At 38.5% G+C, this 19,660-nt stretch overlaps 1 protein-coding gene across 1 annotated transcript in view; it reads right to left on the bottom strand.

Moving 5' to 3' along the window:
- Positions 1-18,899, bottom strand: part of AQP9 (aquaporin 9) — a 50,221-nt gene extending 31,322 nt beyond the window's left edge. Inside the window, exon 1 of the mRNA XM_040226619.1 lies at positions 18,590-18,899. Coding sequence (XP_040082553.1) covers positions 18,590-18,700 — 111 coding nt within the window. The 5' untranslated portion in view covers positions 18,701-18,899. The remainder of the gene's footprint in view (positions 1-18,589) is intronic.
- Between the last annotated feature and the right edge of the window lie 761 nt (positions 18,900-19,660).

Below are 19,660 nucleotides of genomic sequence, written 5' to 3'. Positions count from 1 at the left end.
AAGGGAAGTATTATTATCTGCATTTTATTGATGGGGAAACTGAAGTTGGGAAAGGCCAAGCAATTTTCCCAGTGTTACATCATAAAAGGAAAGGAGACAGAACCAGGGTTTGATTGCAGGCCTGTCTTAGTCAGAGGACTATGCTCCTAACCATTACATATTGGACAGAGCAAAAGGTCATCAGAAGCAAGCAAGGTCCCCAAGAATTCACAGAAAGTTTCAGGGAGGACACTGGGTTTTCCACAGGAGGTACGATGGGGATACCAGTTTTCCTATCTGCATACTGAGAATAAAGACTGTCTGGGAGTGTGGAAGGGTTTGGAGGCAGCAGTCATCTATCACCAAACCACTCATTATCAAAGGCCTCCCTGTAGACCAGATACAGTCTGAGGAGAAAGTACTGAGGTTGAAGCTCATTTGGAAGCCTCCTCATAGAGCCTGCTCTTTGTGACAGGACAAGTGGCTTTTCTGGTGACATATGTGGTCACTGTGGTTCAGAAAAACACCAACACTTGTACTTTATTGCTGAGGCTTCCCATGACCTGGAGAAAAATCCTTTTCAGCCCCATTTCCCTTCCTTTCTCAGAGATCAGTGAGACATGTTGGTGATTAAGTGCAACTTTTTCAGTTCGTGCACAACCTATTTTTTTGATTCCTGTGTGCTTGATTTTTAACTCCCCTTGCAGAGAGAGCTCTCACTAGACCAAGTGTTCACCAGGGAAGATTAGACCTGAAGGGAGAGTGAAACCTTTCCGTCTCTTGTGTTCTTTTGCTTGTTTCTTTCCTCATAGTGTCTCCCTGTCTTGTAGTCATCAGCTGAAGACACACTCCTCCCCCTGATGCTGACCAAGCCTGTCCACTCCTGGCTGAGAGAACGGTGGAGTGGGCCTTTTCCACACTTACAAGCCACACCCATGAGCCATATGGATTTCTTGTGGAGCTGGCCAACATTTCGGGCACTTATTTAGCATTCAAACCTATCACAACGACAAGACTCAAGAAGTCAAACAATTCCACCTCTCTGTCCAGGCCCCGCATGCCACTTTAATACCTTTTACTGAATCAGAGCCAAAGAACTAAGCCAGGTGATCATTCCAAAGTGCTCTAGTACCTTCGAAGCACACCTGGCTAGTGTTTTATTGTGCTTTTAAATACTTGTCTAGGAAGCCAATACCCTCCTTTAACCCAGTGGTGCCAGTTTGTGCCCACTGTGGGCAGCAGCAATGTGATGCAAGAACAGAGATTATGTATGACTGTTCACCTTATATTGCTGTAGGTCTTCCTGGAAATAGGTAAGGAATATATTTTGAATGAAAAATATTCTTCAATAGGTAATTTGTCATAAAATGATATAAATATTCATAGAACAGAAGTCAGCATTGAAAGAATATATCTGTGGCAACACATATTTTAAGTAAACTGATTTGTTTTGTGTATAGGTGGGTGAGTATAGGTGTTTTTATCAGATATGTATACATATACTCCTCATATATATATATATATATATATGATATAAATAATCTCATTTAATCCCAATAAAAACCTAAGGAGGGAAAAAACTGAAACCTTAGGTCAAAGAAATTAAGTAATTTACTCAAGGACTTACAGCTAGTGAAAATATCTTTTTGAATCCCAAATTAACATTTCCATCCAAAGTTGATGTTCCTTCACCTACATGAACAGTCCTGAACTGTACCTGAGCCAAATAAGTCATTTGTCCAGATTTGTATTTCACAAGTCTGTCTTTCAAAAAATCAAATTGCTGTGTAGCACAGGGAGCCCAGCCTGGGGCTCTGTGATGACCTGGAGGGATGGGAGTGGAGAGGGAGAAGAGGGAGGGAGGGGATGTATGTATAATTATGGCTGATTTGCATTGCTGTATGGCAGAAATCAACACAACATGGTAAAAATTTTAAATATATATATATATTTAAATTTAAAAATAGAAAAAATGAAATGCAAAAAAAAAATATCAAACTATAGGATACAAAGGTCTCCAAATCTACAAATACCTCTCATTGAGATTTGGTATTCACTTTTCTTCATCCATTCCTCTCTGTTCATGAAAATTCTAAGTGCCATGCATGCTGCCTGGTGTAGGAGGGATGCAAAAAACCAGACACAAGGCCTCTCAAAGCTTGCAGAGCAGTAGGAGAGGTGGGAGCTGGGAACTGCTGAGAGTCATGGAAGCTGTAGGAAGTGTTATGTTACAAGCTTGTCACTCATGAATGGTGTAAGTATTTATGCCTAGGGAAAGTGCACATGGGGATGTAGTTTTGTAAACCTTACTAACTAGATGATAGGAATTTTGACGTTTAAGTCTCCGCAAATTTTTGAATTACTTGATTAATACCCCAAATTGTTGAGCCACCTGACATTAAATCTGAGATATATTAATATATCATATGAGTGTGTAACAGATTGGTCTCATGAAGAACTTGACTATGATAATGTAAGATCAAGATTTATCTTCTGATATTGCCAGAAATAAAATGATTTTTACACTATTGCCTCAACCAATTTTGCCAGGGGGTAGGATGTGGAAGAGAAAAGGAACACAGTCTTGCATGTAGGACTTAGATTTCTATTAGCCAATCCTCTTGTAAACTGGTAATATCAGACAGCAGGCTGAGACCCTCAACCATCTGTGCTTTTCTGATGAGAATATTTGGTCTTTGTAGAATGTGGTTCAGGACCCCTTCAGAGCAGAGTCACAGACTAGTGGGCCATGGTTAAAGACTGCCTTTAAGTAGGATTGACTCAAAGATTTGTTTTGTTTGGCCCACGTGGTGATTTTTAGAAATTGCTGCCAGTATTTAAAAATAGAAAAATTACACATAGAACTCTGGATTTCTGATCATTCTTGCAAAACTGTAATATTTGATGAAGCTTTACCTCATTCCTGCTTACATACAGTGGAGATGGTCTGAGTGGCAAACAAGATGCCCCCTAAGACATGGTGTACACTGCCCACTTCCTCCCTAACGCCACCAGGCCCATTTCATTCGGATATCTTACCTGTCTGGTTTCAATAAGCTCTGGGGCTCTTGAGTACCATCTTAAATCCTAGGAAGATAAACCCACTTAGATTTTGGGGTTTGTAACTTTCTGGCCTCACAGACACTATGGTGTTAGCAAACCTGGCCTGAGACACAAGACAGCCTCCCATTTCCTGGAGGAAGGATCTGTGGCCACCTTCAAATGAAGGAGTAACTATGGGTAAAACTTTATCTAAGTAGGTTAAGTAATAGGAAGACCAAAAAACACAGTCCTATTCTTGAGAAGAAAGTCATTTTGGAGGCTTGCCAGAGTGTCTCCTCTCCCTGTAAGCATTCTGTCTTTTGTCCCTGGAGAGGAAGAAGAATAAATCCCCACCTGTCAGGACCCTGGTCTCGGCAAACCTTGGTGCTCCAGCCTGTGCTGTAGGTGTCTGTTACCAGAAGTCCCACATCCTACTCCATCTGTCTATATATTAATATACCTATTTATTTTATGTGACTTTGTCTATTGGAACATGTAATAATAATAGTAACAACAACAGAAACAAATACTGCTTATTGATTATAATAGCATATATTAGCTCATTAATTCTCACAAGGACCCAATGAGTCCAGCTCCTCTTATTGTCTCCACTTTACATATAAGGAAACAAAGATTAGAGAGTTTAAGAGGTCAAGAGAATTTCTCACATTCACAGAGGCAGCAAGTGATAAGGTCCAGGTTTGATTGTACTTTATTTTGGCCACTGGATGGGTAAATGAGCAAGCATTTATAGCATTTATACATTGGACAAAGTGTCTCATTTCTATTACTTCCATAATAGAAGCACCAATACTTGGACCACCTGATACAAAGAACTGACACATTGGAAAAGACCCTGATGCTGGGAAAGATTGAAGGTCAAAGGAGAAGGGGGCAGCAGAGGATGAGATGGTTAGATAACATCACTGACTCAATGGACATGAGTTTGAGCAAATTCTGGGAGACAGTGAAGGACAGGGAAGCCTGGCATGCTATAGTCCATGGGGTTGCAAAGAGTTGGACATATTGACTGAACAACATTCCTCCCAATATTAAATCCCCATTTAAAAAGTGGAAAACTGTGTGACTTAACAAAAAATTCTATTGTTAACAAGTGGCAGAATCTGAATCTGGAGACAACTCTGATTTCCAGTCCTGTGTTTCTCCTGTGACAACTGCTGCTATCTCGTTGGGGTTACTTGGTTTCTTTATTAGAACAGAATGCCTCTTTATGCACAGCTTTCCAGTTGGTTAGATTTCCAATTGGAAAATAAAACTTTCTCACTCATAACAAAAATAGTCACAAAGAACTTAGACTGAAATCTGGACATTCTGGTTAAAAATGAAGTATTGGGTGATATGTAACCTGAGATAATATCAGAACACAGTCAATCACAATCAATCACCTCTAAGAATCAGTTGTACTTCAAAAGAGATGATATTAAGACAGGCTCATAAAAAGAGAGGAATCTGAGATTTGAGAACCAAGTGAATGGGCAAATGGCCAATCTTACAGCTCTCTAAGTAGAAGAGTACCCAGAACCAACACAGTTCTCAGAAATGAAAGGTGGCGAACGAAACTCCACTATTTCTACTAAGCTGAAAAGAATAGTGACCTCCTTTTCTGATCTGCACCCAGTCACTCATTCCCTCAGCTCACCCCAAATAATGCCAGAATAGGAGTCAGAATAAGAAACTAATGAATAATTTGTTAAGGTGTGTGTGTGTTCATATCAGGATAACTATGGGGCTGAGTGTGCTGGGTATAGATGGGAGGTTGCTGAGGACAATTCTCACTTCATTCAGAGTGGTCCAACAATGTCAAGTATATTTCAGGTCACTCTCAATCTGGAAGACCCTTGAAGACGGAAGGGTTTAGAGCCCTGATTTGTTTCTTAGTTTCATTCCAGAGCCTGCAGTTCCTAACGTATGTTCCATGGATCATCAGTTTCATGAAATGCTCCTCACAAACTGGGAGTTGTTACCAAGTTAGTCCGGGGACAGCTGTATATTCTAGTCCCCTCTTAGAGATTTACAGTGAAGGTTAAAGGCTCCAATAATTACTAAGGTTGAGAAAACTGCTTAGCTTGGTTTATTCCAGTGTTTCCAAAGTTTGGGGAAGGACAGCATTTTCTTTCACGTAGTTCTTGCATACATTTTACAGAACTAGTGTTCCTCAGAACAGTTTGAGCAACTCCCTAAATCACTTGGAAGAGATAAATTCCGCTGAGTGAGCTCTTTTATGGGGAGCAGAGGAGTGAAGAAAATATTTATGAACATGTAGAAAATTTTCAGTTATAAAAGGCATATGATAAAATATGAGAATTAGTGTCCTTCTCACTCCAGATTTCATATTTTATTCTCTACAAGTAACTAATAACAATATTTTCTGGTATATCCTGTTAAACGTGTGTATGTTTTATACAAATGGGAATATTTTCTACCTGCTTTTTCATTTTAAAAGTTTAGTGAGTCTTTCTATGTCAGCATATGAATATTGGCCTCATTATCTTTAACAGCTGCATAAGAGTCCATTACAGCGATACACTCCAATTTCTTTAAACTAGAGGCATAGGATTTAGGGGGAGGGTTCCTGCAAAGAAAGAGATTAAGCCAGTAGACTTATTCTAGGATGAGGACTAAGCCCTCGGGTCCTTTTTGGTCTTGACTGACTGTCCTGATCGTGTAGCTTAGACTGTATCAGCCCATCTATCAAGATGGCTAGGGGGTGGGGTCGGAGAAGGCGATGGCACCCCACTTCAGTACTCTTGCCTGGAAAATCCCATGGACAGAGGAGCCTGCTAGGCTGCAGTCCATGGGGTCACGAAGAGTCGGACACGACTGAGCGACTTCACTTTCACTTCTCACTTTCATGCATTGGAGAAGGAAATGGCAACCCACTCCAGTCTTCTTGCCTGGAGAATCCCAGGGACGGGGGAGCCTGGTGGGCTGCCATCTGTGGGATCACACAGAGTTGGACAAGACTGAAGCGACTTAGCAGCAGCAGCAGTAGGGGGTAGGGTGCACGTTTTGCTGGCATATTTACTTTTAAAGCATTTGCTTTGCTTTGCAGGGTCAGTGAACATAGCAATCCTACCTCAGACATGAAATAAGGAGCCCACTAGATGCATAAAGTCACTGCTGGGTGCTTTTACATATTGATTGGTTCTATGGATTGTGATCTCATTTCTATGAGGCTTCCCTACCTCATAGTCCTCACATTATGAGTCCTCTGCATCACAAGGCTGATAAATAAGGAGGAGACAGCTTCTGCTCTCATCCCACATTCTCCTTTCTTGTCAAGTAATAAGAACATGTTGCAACAAGCTTTGTCACTAAAAACTAAGCAGCTGCATGTCTGGAAAGTAAAAAACGAAAATACTTCCCTTTCAAAACCCAGCAATCCCACTGCTGGGCATACACACCGAGGAAACCAGAATTGAAAGAGACACATGTACCCCAGGGTTCATCGCAGCACTGTTTATAATAGCCAGGACATGGAAGCAACCTAGATGTCCATCAGCAGATGAATGGATAAGAAAGGTGTGGTACATATACACAATGGAGTATTACTCAGCCATTAAAAAGAATACATTTGAATCCGTTCTAATGAGGTGGATGAAACTGGAGCCGATTATACAGAGTGAAGTAAGCCAGAAAGAAAAACACCAATACAGTATACTAACACATATATATGGAATTTAGAAAGATGGTAACGATAACCCTGTATGCAAGACAGCAAAAGAGAAACATGTATAGAACAGTCTTTTGGACTCTGTGGGAGAGGGAGAAGGTGGGATGATTTGGGAGAATGGCATTGAAACATGTATACTATCATGTAAGAAATGAATCACCAGTCTAGGTTCGATACAGGATACAGGATGCTTGGGGCTGGTGCACTGGGATGACCCAGAGAGATGATATGGGGAGAGAGGTGGGAGGGGGGTTCAGGATTGGGAATTCATGTACACCCATGGCGGCATCATGTCAATGTATGGCAAAACCGATACAGTATTGTAAAGTTAAAAAAAAAAAGTAATGAAAATAGCAAGTTTTCTGGGACAAAATTAAAACTCAGGAATCACAGAGTTTATTTTTGGCAGAATCAAATGTGGTTTTATGAGTCTGCAGCCCTTAGATCAGTGACTCAGAACAGACTTTCTCCCCAGGTCCTTTGGAACTCTGGAATTTCCCAAGTTAGTCTGGCCCTTCATGTTCACTGTTAATAAGGGGAAGACTGCAGGGAAACCCTTCTTCAGCTGATACTGACTCAGAGTCTAAGGATTTGAAGAGATTCAGCCTCATTTGGAGAAAGCATAGGGTTTCCCCCTGACCTGCCTCTTGAGATATCTGTATGCAGGTCAGGAAGCAACAGTTAGAACTGAACGTGGAACAACAGACTGGTTCCAAACAGGGAAAGGAGTACGTCAAGGCTGTATATTGTTACCCTGCTTATTTAACTTATATGCCAAGTACATCATGAGAAATGTTGGACTGGATGAAGCACAAGCTGTAATCAGGATTGCCGGGGGAAATATCAATAACCTCAGATATGCAGATGACACCACCCTTATGGCAGATAGTGAAGAACTAAAGAGCCTCTTGATGAAAGACAAAGAGGAGAATGAAAAAGTTGTCTTAAAGCTCAACATTCAGAAAACTAAGATCATGGCATCTGGTCCCATCACTTCATGGCAAATAGATGGGGAAACAATGGAAACAGTGACAGACTTTATTTTGGGGGGCTTCAAAATCACTGCAGATGGTGACTGCAGCCATGAAATTAAAAGACACTTACTCCTTGGAAGAAAAGCTATGACCAACCTAGACTCCATATTAAAAAGCAGAGACATTACTTTGTCAACAAAGGTCCATCTAATCAAAGCTGTTTTTTCCAGTAGTCCTGTATGGATGTGAGAGTTGGACTATAAAGAAAGCTGAGCGCCAAAGAATTGATGCTTTTGAACTGTGGTGTTGAAAAAGACTCTTTAGGGTCCTTTGGAGTGCAAGGAGATCCAACCAGTCCATCCTAAAGGAAATCAGTCCTGAATATTCATTGGAAGGACTAATGCTGAAGCTGAAACTCCAATACTTTGGCCACATAATGTGAAGAACTGACTTATTTGAAAAGACCCTGATTCTGGGCAAGATTGAAGACAGGAGGAAGAGGGGATGACAGAGAATGAGGTGGTTGGATGGCATCACCAACTCAATGGACATGAATTTGAGTAAACTCTGGGAGTTGGTGATGGACAGGGAGGCCTGGTGTGCTGCAGTCCATTGGGTTGCAAAGAGTTGGACACTGAGCGACTGAACTGAACTGGTAGGGTTTCCTAGTCACTCATGGTCACATATTCCAGGTGGGAGGAAGGGACCAGAGAGCTCCTCACCACTGCACCCACACTCATCAGTCTTCTCCCTTTCAGTTTTCCACCTTATGGGAATCATTTCTGGTTGGTGATATACCTGGGCAACCTACAGAAGCAAATGCACACCTGTTCTGGAAGAGCAACACCATGATTTGGGCCCTGAAGATTTCCCACACTGAAGAATAAACCTTCCTAAAGAGCTTACAATACAAATCCATGAAACACTGAAGGAAATGATCCTTTGTGAATGAAGCAGTGGATAAAATAAGCAGGAGGATTACCAACTCCAAAACTTGAGATGATGGGAATAAAGATGGACAGGGAGGCCTGGCATGCTGCGATTCATGGGGTTGCGAAGAGTCGGACACAACTGAGCAACTGAACTGAGCTGAACTGAACTGTAAATATGTTAGGCTTCAGTTAAACAGATTAAAAAAATAAACACCTAAGGAGAGAAAATAAAACCAATTAAGCCCAAGAACCAAATAGAATTTCTAGAAATGAAAACATACTAAGGAAACTGAAGACTTAATAAACATATTAAACAGAAGCCTAGATATAACTGAATAGAGAATTAGTGGATCAGCAGATTTGAGAGCGCTACACAAAATTCATCAGGGAGAGGTTTATATGGATTTGTGAAAGTGGTTGGGAGAGGTGATGAAAAAAGTGAGAGCATCAAGCATATATACAAGTATAATAGGAATTCTGAAAGAAAAAACATAGAGTCTGGAGGAGAGAAAAGATAATAAAGCTGAGAATTTTCCAGAATTGGTGAAAATTCCAAATCTTAAAATTGAAGATGAACAATGAATCCTGGGCACTACAAAAAAAATAAATTCATTCCTAGTCATATTATAGTAAAGTTTCAGGAAAAAGGGGAAATTTGTAATACTAGTCAGAGAAATGCAGATTATTAAGGACAAAAATTAGACCAATAATAGACTTGTCAATAGCAATAATAAAGATACTGAGATGATACCTGCAAATTGCTAAACAAAACCAACCATCAACCTAAAACTTATCAGCTAATTTATCATTGAAGCTTGAGAGTGAAATAAAGACATAGTCAGACAAACAAAGACTACCCTTCCTGAAAAATTTCTTTAAGAAACCTTATTTTTTTTTTTAATGCACAAAGAAGCCAGCATCTGAAAGAAAATAAAGGGTGAATGCAGTAATGAATAACAAATAAACTAGTAATTGATAGTAAATTCAAATAAGTATTCACTATTCAAAACACTAATATTAAGTACAATGAGTATAATATTAGATAATAATGCCATAAGATGGAGTAGTTGATTACAATTAGGCTTTTAAAACATTTTTGTGTTGTTCAGAAGGAAAGAGATGTTAATTCATTTTAAAGTTTGTTAGTGCAATAATACATTTTTTAAAATGTAAGGATAAGTACTTAAACAATAGAAAGAGTAAGCAGAGGAGAAAAGGGAGAAATAAAGAAAGCTGATGGAAAACTCAACTCAATGGGATAATGTAAGAAATGTCAAAGCAGAAGCTAAGTGGAAAACATAGAAACCACATTAAAAATTAAAGAACAAAATGCATATATGTGTATAATTGAGTCATTTTGCTGCATAGCAGAGATTAGCACATTATGAATCAAAATACTTCAATAAAAAATAAATGAAAATTAAAGGGCGTCACCACAGGTACAGCAGAGATTTTTAAAAGCTGGAAGCCAATACTATGAAAAATCATTTCAAAATTACTGCTTTCACTATATACATTTTGAAAATATTTTTAAAAATTTAAAACTACATTTGAAAACAGAAATGAAGCACAGTTCTCTGGAAAAAAATAAATTGCCAAAATAGAATTAATAACAGAAAATGTAAATGAAACATAGCTTTAGAGAAATCTACTTTCAAACATGTCTCTTTCTTTTTCATTTCACATGCTAAGTAATCTTTAATGAACTGGCAATCCTCATTTTATACAAAGTGTTCCATAAAACAAAAAGTGGGAAAAAATTCCAATATATTTCATGAAGTTAATATGCTGCTGGTAATAAAAGCAGACAGGACAATATAATAATTGAAATTATAGTCCAGATCCTTAATGAAACGTTGCAAACTAAATGCTGTGATTAGATGGGAATTAATCTCAGGAATGTAAGGATGATTTAACACTAAAAATATTTATCAATGTAATTTTCTTTATCAACAGATAAGAACAGAAACCCATGTGGTTATCTCAATAGATGTAGAAATGTATAATTCGACAATTGTTCCTAATCGGAGTTTTAGTAAATGAGAAAGAGATAGGAATTTCCTTTCTCACATCAAGAATGTCTGCTCAAAACCAACAGAAACGATTGTTTAATGGTAAAATATAAGAAGCAGATTTTTAAAAGTTGGGGATAGAATAAGAATGACATAATTATAACTTCTAGTAACACTGAACAAGAGGTTCTGATTATAATAATAAGAAGAAATTAAATATTTAAAGACTAAAAAGAAAGAAAATTACAAGCTCCCATATTCTCAGAGAAAAAGGTATTATCTATGTCAGTACAGTCCAATAGAACATTTTTCAATGAGTGAAAAGTTCTATTATTATATCTCTGCTGTCTGATATGGTAGTCAATAGTCATATAAGGTTCTTGAGCACATAAAATAGAACTAGGAAGGGTGGAAACTAAATTTCTTATTTTATTTAAGATTAATTTTAATTTAAGTAGCCACATACGGGTAGTGGCACTCAAATTTGACAGCCTTGAACTATACAGAATATCTAAGACAATCTTAGACTTATTTGAATTAGTAAGAGAATGACCAAGTTTGCTGAATACAAAATCAACATATAACAGTATTGTTTCTAAACACTAGTAATAACCAATTAGAAAATATCATTTAAAAGGTACTATTCACAGTAGTGATCATAACCAGAAGATAGCTAGAACTATAGCAAACAAAAATAAATGTATGACTAATACCAAGTAAATTATAAAACTTTGGAAAGAAATATGAAAGCAGACCTATGAATGAAGAATTATTTACGGGTGAGCAGATTCACTATTTCAAAATGTCAGTTCTGTCCAGAATACTGTAAATTCAGTGCAATTCCAGTCAAAATCTCTACAGGGTATGTATGGAACTTGATAAACAGATCCTAAAATTCATGTGGAAGACTAAAAGGCTAAAAATAGCTAAGACAATATTGAAAAAATAACAAGGAAGAAAAACACCAGATAACAAAAATTATTTAGAAAGCAATTATAACAAAAATACATGGCAGTGGTATGGGTTTGGACAGAGAGATCAATGGAACTAAATAAAATCTAGATATACACCACATTTATATGGGAACTGGTATATAATAGAGATGGCATTACAAGCAGTAGAGATAGGACAGACTAGTCAAAATGGTACTGGAACAATTGGTGATCCTTCCAAATAGAGACACCTACTCTACACTCTACCCCAAAATAAATTCTACACAGGGAACTATACTCAGTATTTTATAAAAATCTATAATGGAAAAGAATCTGAAAAATTATATATATGTGTGTGTATATAACTGAATCGCTGTACTGAAACTAGCACAACATTATAAATCAACTATACTTCAATAATTTTTTTTTCAATTCGAATAATTTAAGCACCTAAATGTGAAAAGCAAAATACTAAGCTGTAATTAAAACACAAAATATTTTTCAAGTCTGGTTTTAAATATCAGTATCCTATAACCAATAAGAAAAAGTAGAAAAACAAAAAAGAAAAAATATGCAGAGGATATGAAGAAGCAATTTCCAGAGAAGAAAAATCTCAAAGTTCAGTAAACACGAGATGATCAACTGCACTAGAAATTCATTAAAATTTCTAGTGAACTTTTATTTCCTGTATATCAAATAGACAAAAATAGAAAGTTGAAGCATATCAAGAGTTAACAAGTATATGGAAATGGGAATTCTTATATTACTGCCTATAGTATAAGTTTGAAACCACTTTGGAGAGCAATGTTAAAATACACATAAAGGTGAAGATCGACACACCCAAGGCCAAAAAACTCACTTCTAAAAGAGGAACTCATGTACTAGGAGGCCTGAACAGGATGTCTTTAACAGCAGAGTTGGTAACAGTGACATGCTGCAAACAACGTTAACAGTTCATGACGCAAATGGATATCCACACTCGCTGTCCGGCACAACAGTTAAAATGAATCACCCACGTCAACATGGCCTCAAGTAGATAAATCTCAAAAAATGTCTTCGAGGGAAAAAAACCTCAAATGGTAGAAGGTATAAAAACTATGAAGCCACACATATAAGTTTATGAAACACCCAAAATAGTAACATAGATTGTCATGGGAGGCAATAGTAAAGTACAAAAGCATGTGTAAGAATGAAGAGAACCCAGAGAGGTCTGATTCTAAATCCAGCTCCACCACACATTTGCCTGTGAGCAAGGTGTTCCATATACTAAGCCTTCATTTCCCCACCTGTAAAATAAGAACAGTTTCCTTATCTCACTAGATTTTTCCAGGATTAAAGTGAGTGTTAATGCCTTTCAGCATCCTTTGACTTCATTACATAACTCTATCTGGAGAGAGAGAATCTTCCACTTCAGGCCCCTCTGCACCCGCGTTGAAGGCACAGGGCAAGAGCCCACATAAGACCTCATGGCTGGCTCTTCCACACTTAGAACCTTGGGCTTTCTTAAAGTGACAGAGCACCCACATGCAGAAGTACAGATCCAGGAAAGGCAGAGTACTAGACATATGCTGTAAATAAACAAAAGAAGCAGATAGCGTTGGCAGTGGATCTTCTTTCCCATGTTCTGCTGTGGTAGAAAGAGCATTTGACAGAATTCTGTGAGCGAGCCTATGAGTCTCTGTTTCCTCATCGGAAAGACACGGGGATCAGACAACAGAGACAACTGCATCCCAGTGTAAGGGCCTATGGATGAGGCTCCTTCCATGGCTCTGGGTAACAAGCCATCCAAGATCAACAGAGGCTCCCGGCTTATTGGCCCGCACATTGACAGCTCTAGCTCTGTGGAGGTTGTAGGCCTGGAGTAGGGCGCAGCTTTGCAAAGCTACAAGCTTGAACCAAGCAGAGAGGAGACAGGACAGGGGCATTTCCAGCCAGAGAGGAAGACAGAAGATTTATGAAGTCTCTTAAGGGCCCCTTCCTTTTAGTTCCTTTGTTCTAAGCCACAGATTGGTCTCACAGAGGAGGATCTAGAAAATAGAAATATTAGGGGAAGAACAGAGTGCCATGCATGGCCAACATGTTTATTAGAGCCATGAAGAGATGGCTAAACCACCTTAGAGTTCTGATGTTACAGGGGGTTTGAATGTGTTTGTAGGTGGTAGTGCCTGGGTGCTCAGTTGCTAAGTCATATCTGACTCTTTGTGACCCCATGGACTGTAGCCCATCAGGCTCCTCTGTCCATGGGATTCTCCAGGCAAGAATACTGGAGTGGGTTGCCGTTTAAGAAGTCTAAAAACTTCATGCTAATACACCTATGAAATGTTCATGTCATGGTCATGTCTGTCCTATATAATAGTCTTTGACACTCTACTGTCTAATGTATTTTAGGCTATAAAATTAACAAAGTTCTCTTGGACTTCCACATGAAAGGTGTTAATTCTCATTGAATACTGGTATTGAGTTGGCCAAAAATTTCACTTAAGTTTTTGTGAGATGTAATAGAAAAACCCAGATGAAATTTTTGGCCAACCAAATATATTAGGAATGACTGAAGTCAAGATATTAAGCCTAGCTCTTATGTTCATGGGCTGAGTGACCTTGGGTGAACCTCTTGATTATGTTACATCTATTTTCCCATCTGGCAAAATGGAGTTCATCATATTTCTCTTTTTCTCCCTCCTTCCCTCCTTCTCCCCCTCCTCTCCATGGAGAGATAAAAAATAAGCAACAGCCCAGATGAAAAAACACTCCATGCCTCTTAGAGAAAAAGCAGAGTGGAAACCCAAGGCCCAGTATGTGTATAAGACAGGACAACTGGGCTCCATGCTGATTCCTAGGACCTATAATTGCATCAGCCTGTGCCTTAGCTTCCCACCAACAAGAAGGGCAAAGGACATCCACCCTTACTCTTACCTCACAGTTGTCCTACCAGTCTCTAGGAACTCCAGATAATGTAGCAGGCCAGGATTGCCCTAAGTTACACCCTGCAAAGTGGCCTTAGTTTAAGAACTGGCTAATTTTAAGAACTTTCCTATTTCACACTGAATGCTAACCCTATATTCTTTAGTTTCAACAGCTTCCTAGTATGGACTAGACCTATTCCAAGATCTGAGCACACTTTGTAATAATCATTTGAGAGCCCTATAATTTCTGTAACCAGCCTCTGCCCTTTCTATTTCCCTTCAGGGCACAGATCAAAGGTATTACTTTTAGCAAAAGTACTTGCATTATTTCATTCTTAGATAGGCTAAAAAGTAGATGTCTAATGTACAGGCTTGACGGGGTAAGGAAAAAAATGTAAGTTCTTTCCCAATATACAAGTAGATGCCATCCACTTCTAAGTCCAGCCCTGGAAGGATGTCCTTCCACCATAAGGGGAAATATGGCTGCTGGCTGGGCTGTTCACCTTAGCATCTCCAATAGGATGGGCTCTGTATCAAAGAATCCTGGAATGTTTGGAGAGAGAGGAGGGTACACAGAATAGTGAGGAGTGAACATAGATCTTGTGAGAAATAATGAGAGATCTTGGGAAGTTCAGCCTCCTAAAAGAATTATTAATTCAACACACATTGATGGGCTTCTTTTATATATGGGCAGAGTTCTGTAGTCAATTCTAGGGAAAGGTATGGGCCCGATGCCCAGGAGGGGACAAAGCAGCTATTTTTAAATACTACAAAGACTCTCAAGTAAAACAGCAGAAGGATCAGGGGGAAAGGGAGCTAACATGTAATGAGCTTCCTGTGTCAGGAATTTTACATGTAGTGTATATTTAATGTGCAACCTGAAACCCACATGTCACGGGCCCACATGCAGGAGACTGAGAAGACTGTTACCTGCCTTCGCCTTTACACCCTTCCACCTGAATTGAGTAGTTTTTTCTTCTTGGTGGCCCAACTAACGATCTGGTCTCATCAGATGCTCATTAATTAAACACATATGCACACAGTGTTAACTCAAGGCTCCAGTCTATGGAAATATTAAAGCAGAATCTGATTTACTATCTATCAAGGACACTACCAAAGGAATTCCAGCAATGGGTAGAAGTATGCGGAAAGCGTAGGCTTTATAATTAGAAAGAACCCCAGTTCACTGCAAAACCCACTGGTTTGGGGCAGTTACTTCATCTCTTTGAGCCCTCATTTCTCCAACTGTTTACCAGTGATAAATGTAGGTGAAGAAGCTAACAAACAGTAGATACTTATTACTTACACCCTATGTTTGTAGCTCAGTGCTTCTAAACCTCTTCTCTGTGATAGGAAAGATGCATTGCAACCTGTCTTCCTCACATCAGTAAAGGCAAAAAGGCCTGCCTATCCCAATGTCTGGACCTCCCTGGTGACTCAGCAGTAAAGAATCCGCCTGTAATGTAGACGATGCGGGTTTGATCCCTGGGTTGGGAAGATCCCCTGGAGAAGGAAATGGCAACCTACTCCAGTATTCTCTCTGGGAAAATCCCATGGAGAGAGGAGCTTCGTGGGCTACAGTCCATGGGGTCACAAGAGTCGGACACTACTTAGCGACTAAACCCCCGCCACCATCCATCCCAATGTCTAAAAGGCCAAATTAGAGCTAATTTTTTAGGTTATGACTTAATTATTTTAATATGCAGAGAATTTCTCATGGAACTTCTCTTCCCTTAATGCTACCAGTAGCCCTTATCAGTCATTTATACCACAGTGTGAATGAGCTTGAGATGCTTCCCTTAAGAGCACTTTTCAAGATTGGGGTAAAAATGGCATCAGACTTCCAGTGTCTGAGTGGAAATTATCTTTACAAATAAAGTAAGTCCTTCATATACACTCTGCCATTTTTTACTGATCCCTTTGCTCCATGCCTTATCAACATGCAAACTTTTTACTAGAGAAAGTAAGGCAAAATGCACATTTTCTAATAAAGCAGAAATAATTACTTTGGATAACCTTTGAGCAAGACCATGTAGATTTATTAAAAACTAAAATTTTAATTTACATGTATATTGAAAAAACACATTTTTGCAGAATTTCCTTGTTTATACATCCCCACAAGCCTCAACAAAATTGAATATTATAATCAGAAAGATTTCATCAAGATTCATTTTAGAACAGTATAAATAGAAATCAAACATTTCAAGAAATGATTGGCTTTAGCTGGAATATACAAAATTTAATTTTCAGCATACAGTGTCAAGATATTATTTCTATAGCTGCCACCTTGAATTGTAGGGGAAGAAACATTACTATTTGTATGAGCAGAACAGTGAATAGCTAAATTTCACTTTCATTTACTCAATTAGACAGGATGAGATTATGAAATAGATTCTTATGAAGAAATACAGAGGGTTTTAACTTTTTTTGGGTTACAAAATACACAGATGTTTAGCTCCCTTCCTCCTCTATTTTATTTGCAGAGCACTTAGAATTGTAGCTGAATTTACTTCACTCCTCTGTATCACAGATCACCCTGAGGATAAAGTTAGGCTGGGATAACCACCACTCTTCCCTTTGGGACCAAATTGTCAAGGAACATAACCACAGGATTTCTGACTCCCTGAGGGCAATTTTTCAGTAAAGAGTGACTAGAATCAGAAGAATCTTGGACTTTTATTTTCTCTCTTTTTTCCTTCCAACGCCCTTCTCCCCAACACTGCCCTCATCTAACTAAGTCACGTAGATGAGAGGGGAGGATGGTCAAGAGGGAGTATAGGAAATTGTCCTAATACCTTGAAGATACTTGAATGAATCATATACAAAGAGGTTTTCAGAAACCAGAAAACATATCGCTCTGTCTCATTTTACACTAGTTAAATTTTTTGAGTCCATATTCATTTCTTAGTCTTAGATTAGTCTCCTGAAATGTTATGTATTTACACAAATCAAAGAACTTTAAAAAATGAGGTATAATTAGCATATAGCAATATGGTAGTTCAGGTGTACAATATACTAATTCAATATTTGTTTATATGGTAAAATGAGCATCACAATAAATCTAACTAATGTCTATCTGCATACATAATTATACATTTTTTTCTTATGATAAGAACTTTTAAGATATAATCTTAGCAATTTCCATGTATGTAATATAATACTATTAACTGTAGTCACCATGATGCATATCACCCAAGAACTTTTAATGTACAAAGTTTATGGATAATCCTCTATAATCTTAAAAATGAAATTATTCGTAAATGGAGTAGGGAATCTTTGAGCAGATTTTTGTCGTTGTTTTAAAGCGAGTTAAAATCAGTAGCAGCTACTCATGAAAATAATCACATATTTAACTTTTGCTCACTAATGGTTTGAGCCCAGCTAAAAATTCAGGATACAGAGAATGATGGAACATGCAACAGGATGAAAACCTAGAGCCCATGCCACTTAAGTAAACTTTCCAGACTTTTATTAATAGCTGTGCTAATCTTCAGGCAAAATCCTCAAAACGTTCTTAGAATACATCCTTCCTTTATATCTGACACTTTTTTATAACTGTCTAATTGAAACTCTTTAGAGATTAGTTTGAGTTAAACAGAGGAGGAAAATAATAAAATTACAGCTGGACCATTGCACAGTACACTATTTCTATCTAATAAATTAGTGCATTTTTAAATTTAGTAAAAATCAAGTGATCTGACAACACAATCTTTGCCAAGCACTTGTGATAACAAGCTGTCTCTTGGCATCCATATTTATTGATTATTGATAAATCAGCTTAACATTTTTGGGGAAATAAGCAGGGTATAAATCAGTTAAGCAAAGGGAAAAATTTTCTAACAGCTAACTTTAGTCACAAAGTCATTTTAGAGCCCGAGTAAATCTGTAAAATGAAGAAAGTACTTCATGCCCCTCTTCCTCTCTCATCCACTTTTGTGGTTAAATGGAGTGAGTAAGCAGAAACCTAAAATGTTGGCCACTGAGTAGCCAAACAGCCTGGAAGTAACTTGCTGATTGCTGAAAGAAGTGAGTCTAATGACGAACTCAAAAGAAAGAAAAATTTTTATCATGAGCTAGGTTACAATGAGGCATCCTTGGTTCAAAATTCAGGAAATACTCACAATCATTATAAATGTACCCAAGAACTCGGAGAGCGTTTCCCTGGCTAAAGTGTTCTTCAAGACCAATCTCTGCTTCAAGCTTTTTTTCTTTTGTTCCATCTCAGGCTGCATCTTGGGGCTTCTTCAAAGACCACTCGTTTCAGCAACACCTGCTTCTTCTGATCCCTACTTCACTGGCACATAAAAGTTGTTAACAACCGCTCACAGGTTCCTGGTGATATCTGATTCGGTTATCCAGTCCCAATTAGAACCTGTGGTTTACTCCTCTGGTGGTGAAGTTGTCATTCCGTGGTTGCTGTTTTATTTGAAATGGCGAGGTAGAACCTGAAATCCTGAAAACAACCTTTTTTGTGCCTGATGGATTAATCATTACCTTTCTTTTCATGGTACTTTTTTTCTCTGTTTTTTTTTTTTTTTTTCAAGAGATGAAAAAAGAGATGTATGGGTTGCGTCGTTGCCAAACCACAGTGATGGGCTCCAGTCCAGGAGAGATTTACATGTTGCACAATTGCAAGCTTCTGACTTTTTTTTTCTATTTAGAAATGGTTGGTTGAAGTGTAGCTTGGATTTGTCAAATCAGGCACATATACATCCAGTGTAAACATTCTTCTCTGAAGGCACTTTCATGCACATTATAGAACATGAATAAAATATAGATGTGTTGTTCTGTAAAATTAATCACTCTTTTTCTCTTCCAATAACATTTCAGTGATTTAATTGCAGCTCCCTGACGATGTTGAGAACCACTGCATTTGTTCTAGAGATGAAGAAATTACCGTGTGTGTGCTCAGTGTCTCAGTCACTCTTTGTGACCCCCATGGACTGTAACCCACCAGGCTCTTCTGTCCCTGGGATTATCCCAAGAAGAACACCAGAGTGGGTTGCCGTTTCCTTCTCCAGGGGCTCTTATTGACCCAGGGATCCAACCTGCATCTCCTACATTAGCAGGCAGATTCTTTACCACTGAGCCACCTGGGAAGACCCGAAGAAATGAACATACAGAGAGACAGTTGCAAGTTTCACGTGGCAAGTCTGTAGAACCGAATGGGATCTTGTGTTCGGATCCTGTAG

The sequence above is a fragment of the Oryx dammah genome, unplaced genomic scaffold (assembly GCF_014754425.2).
Source record: "Oryx dammah isolate SB20612 unplaced genomic scaffold, SCBI_Odam_1.1 HiC_scaffold_26, whole genome shotgun sequence".
In the NCBI taxonomy this organism is placed as follows: Eukaryota; Metazoa; Chordata; class Mammalia; order Artiodactyla; family Bovidae; genus Oryx; species Oryx dammah.
The sequence above is the reverse complement of the archived record's forward strand: the minus strand, read 5'-3'. Positions and strand labels throughout refer to the sequence as shown.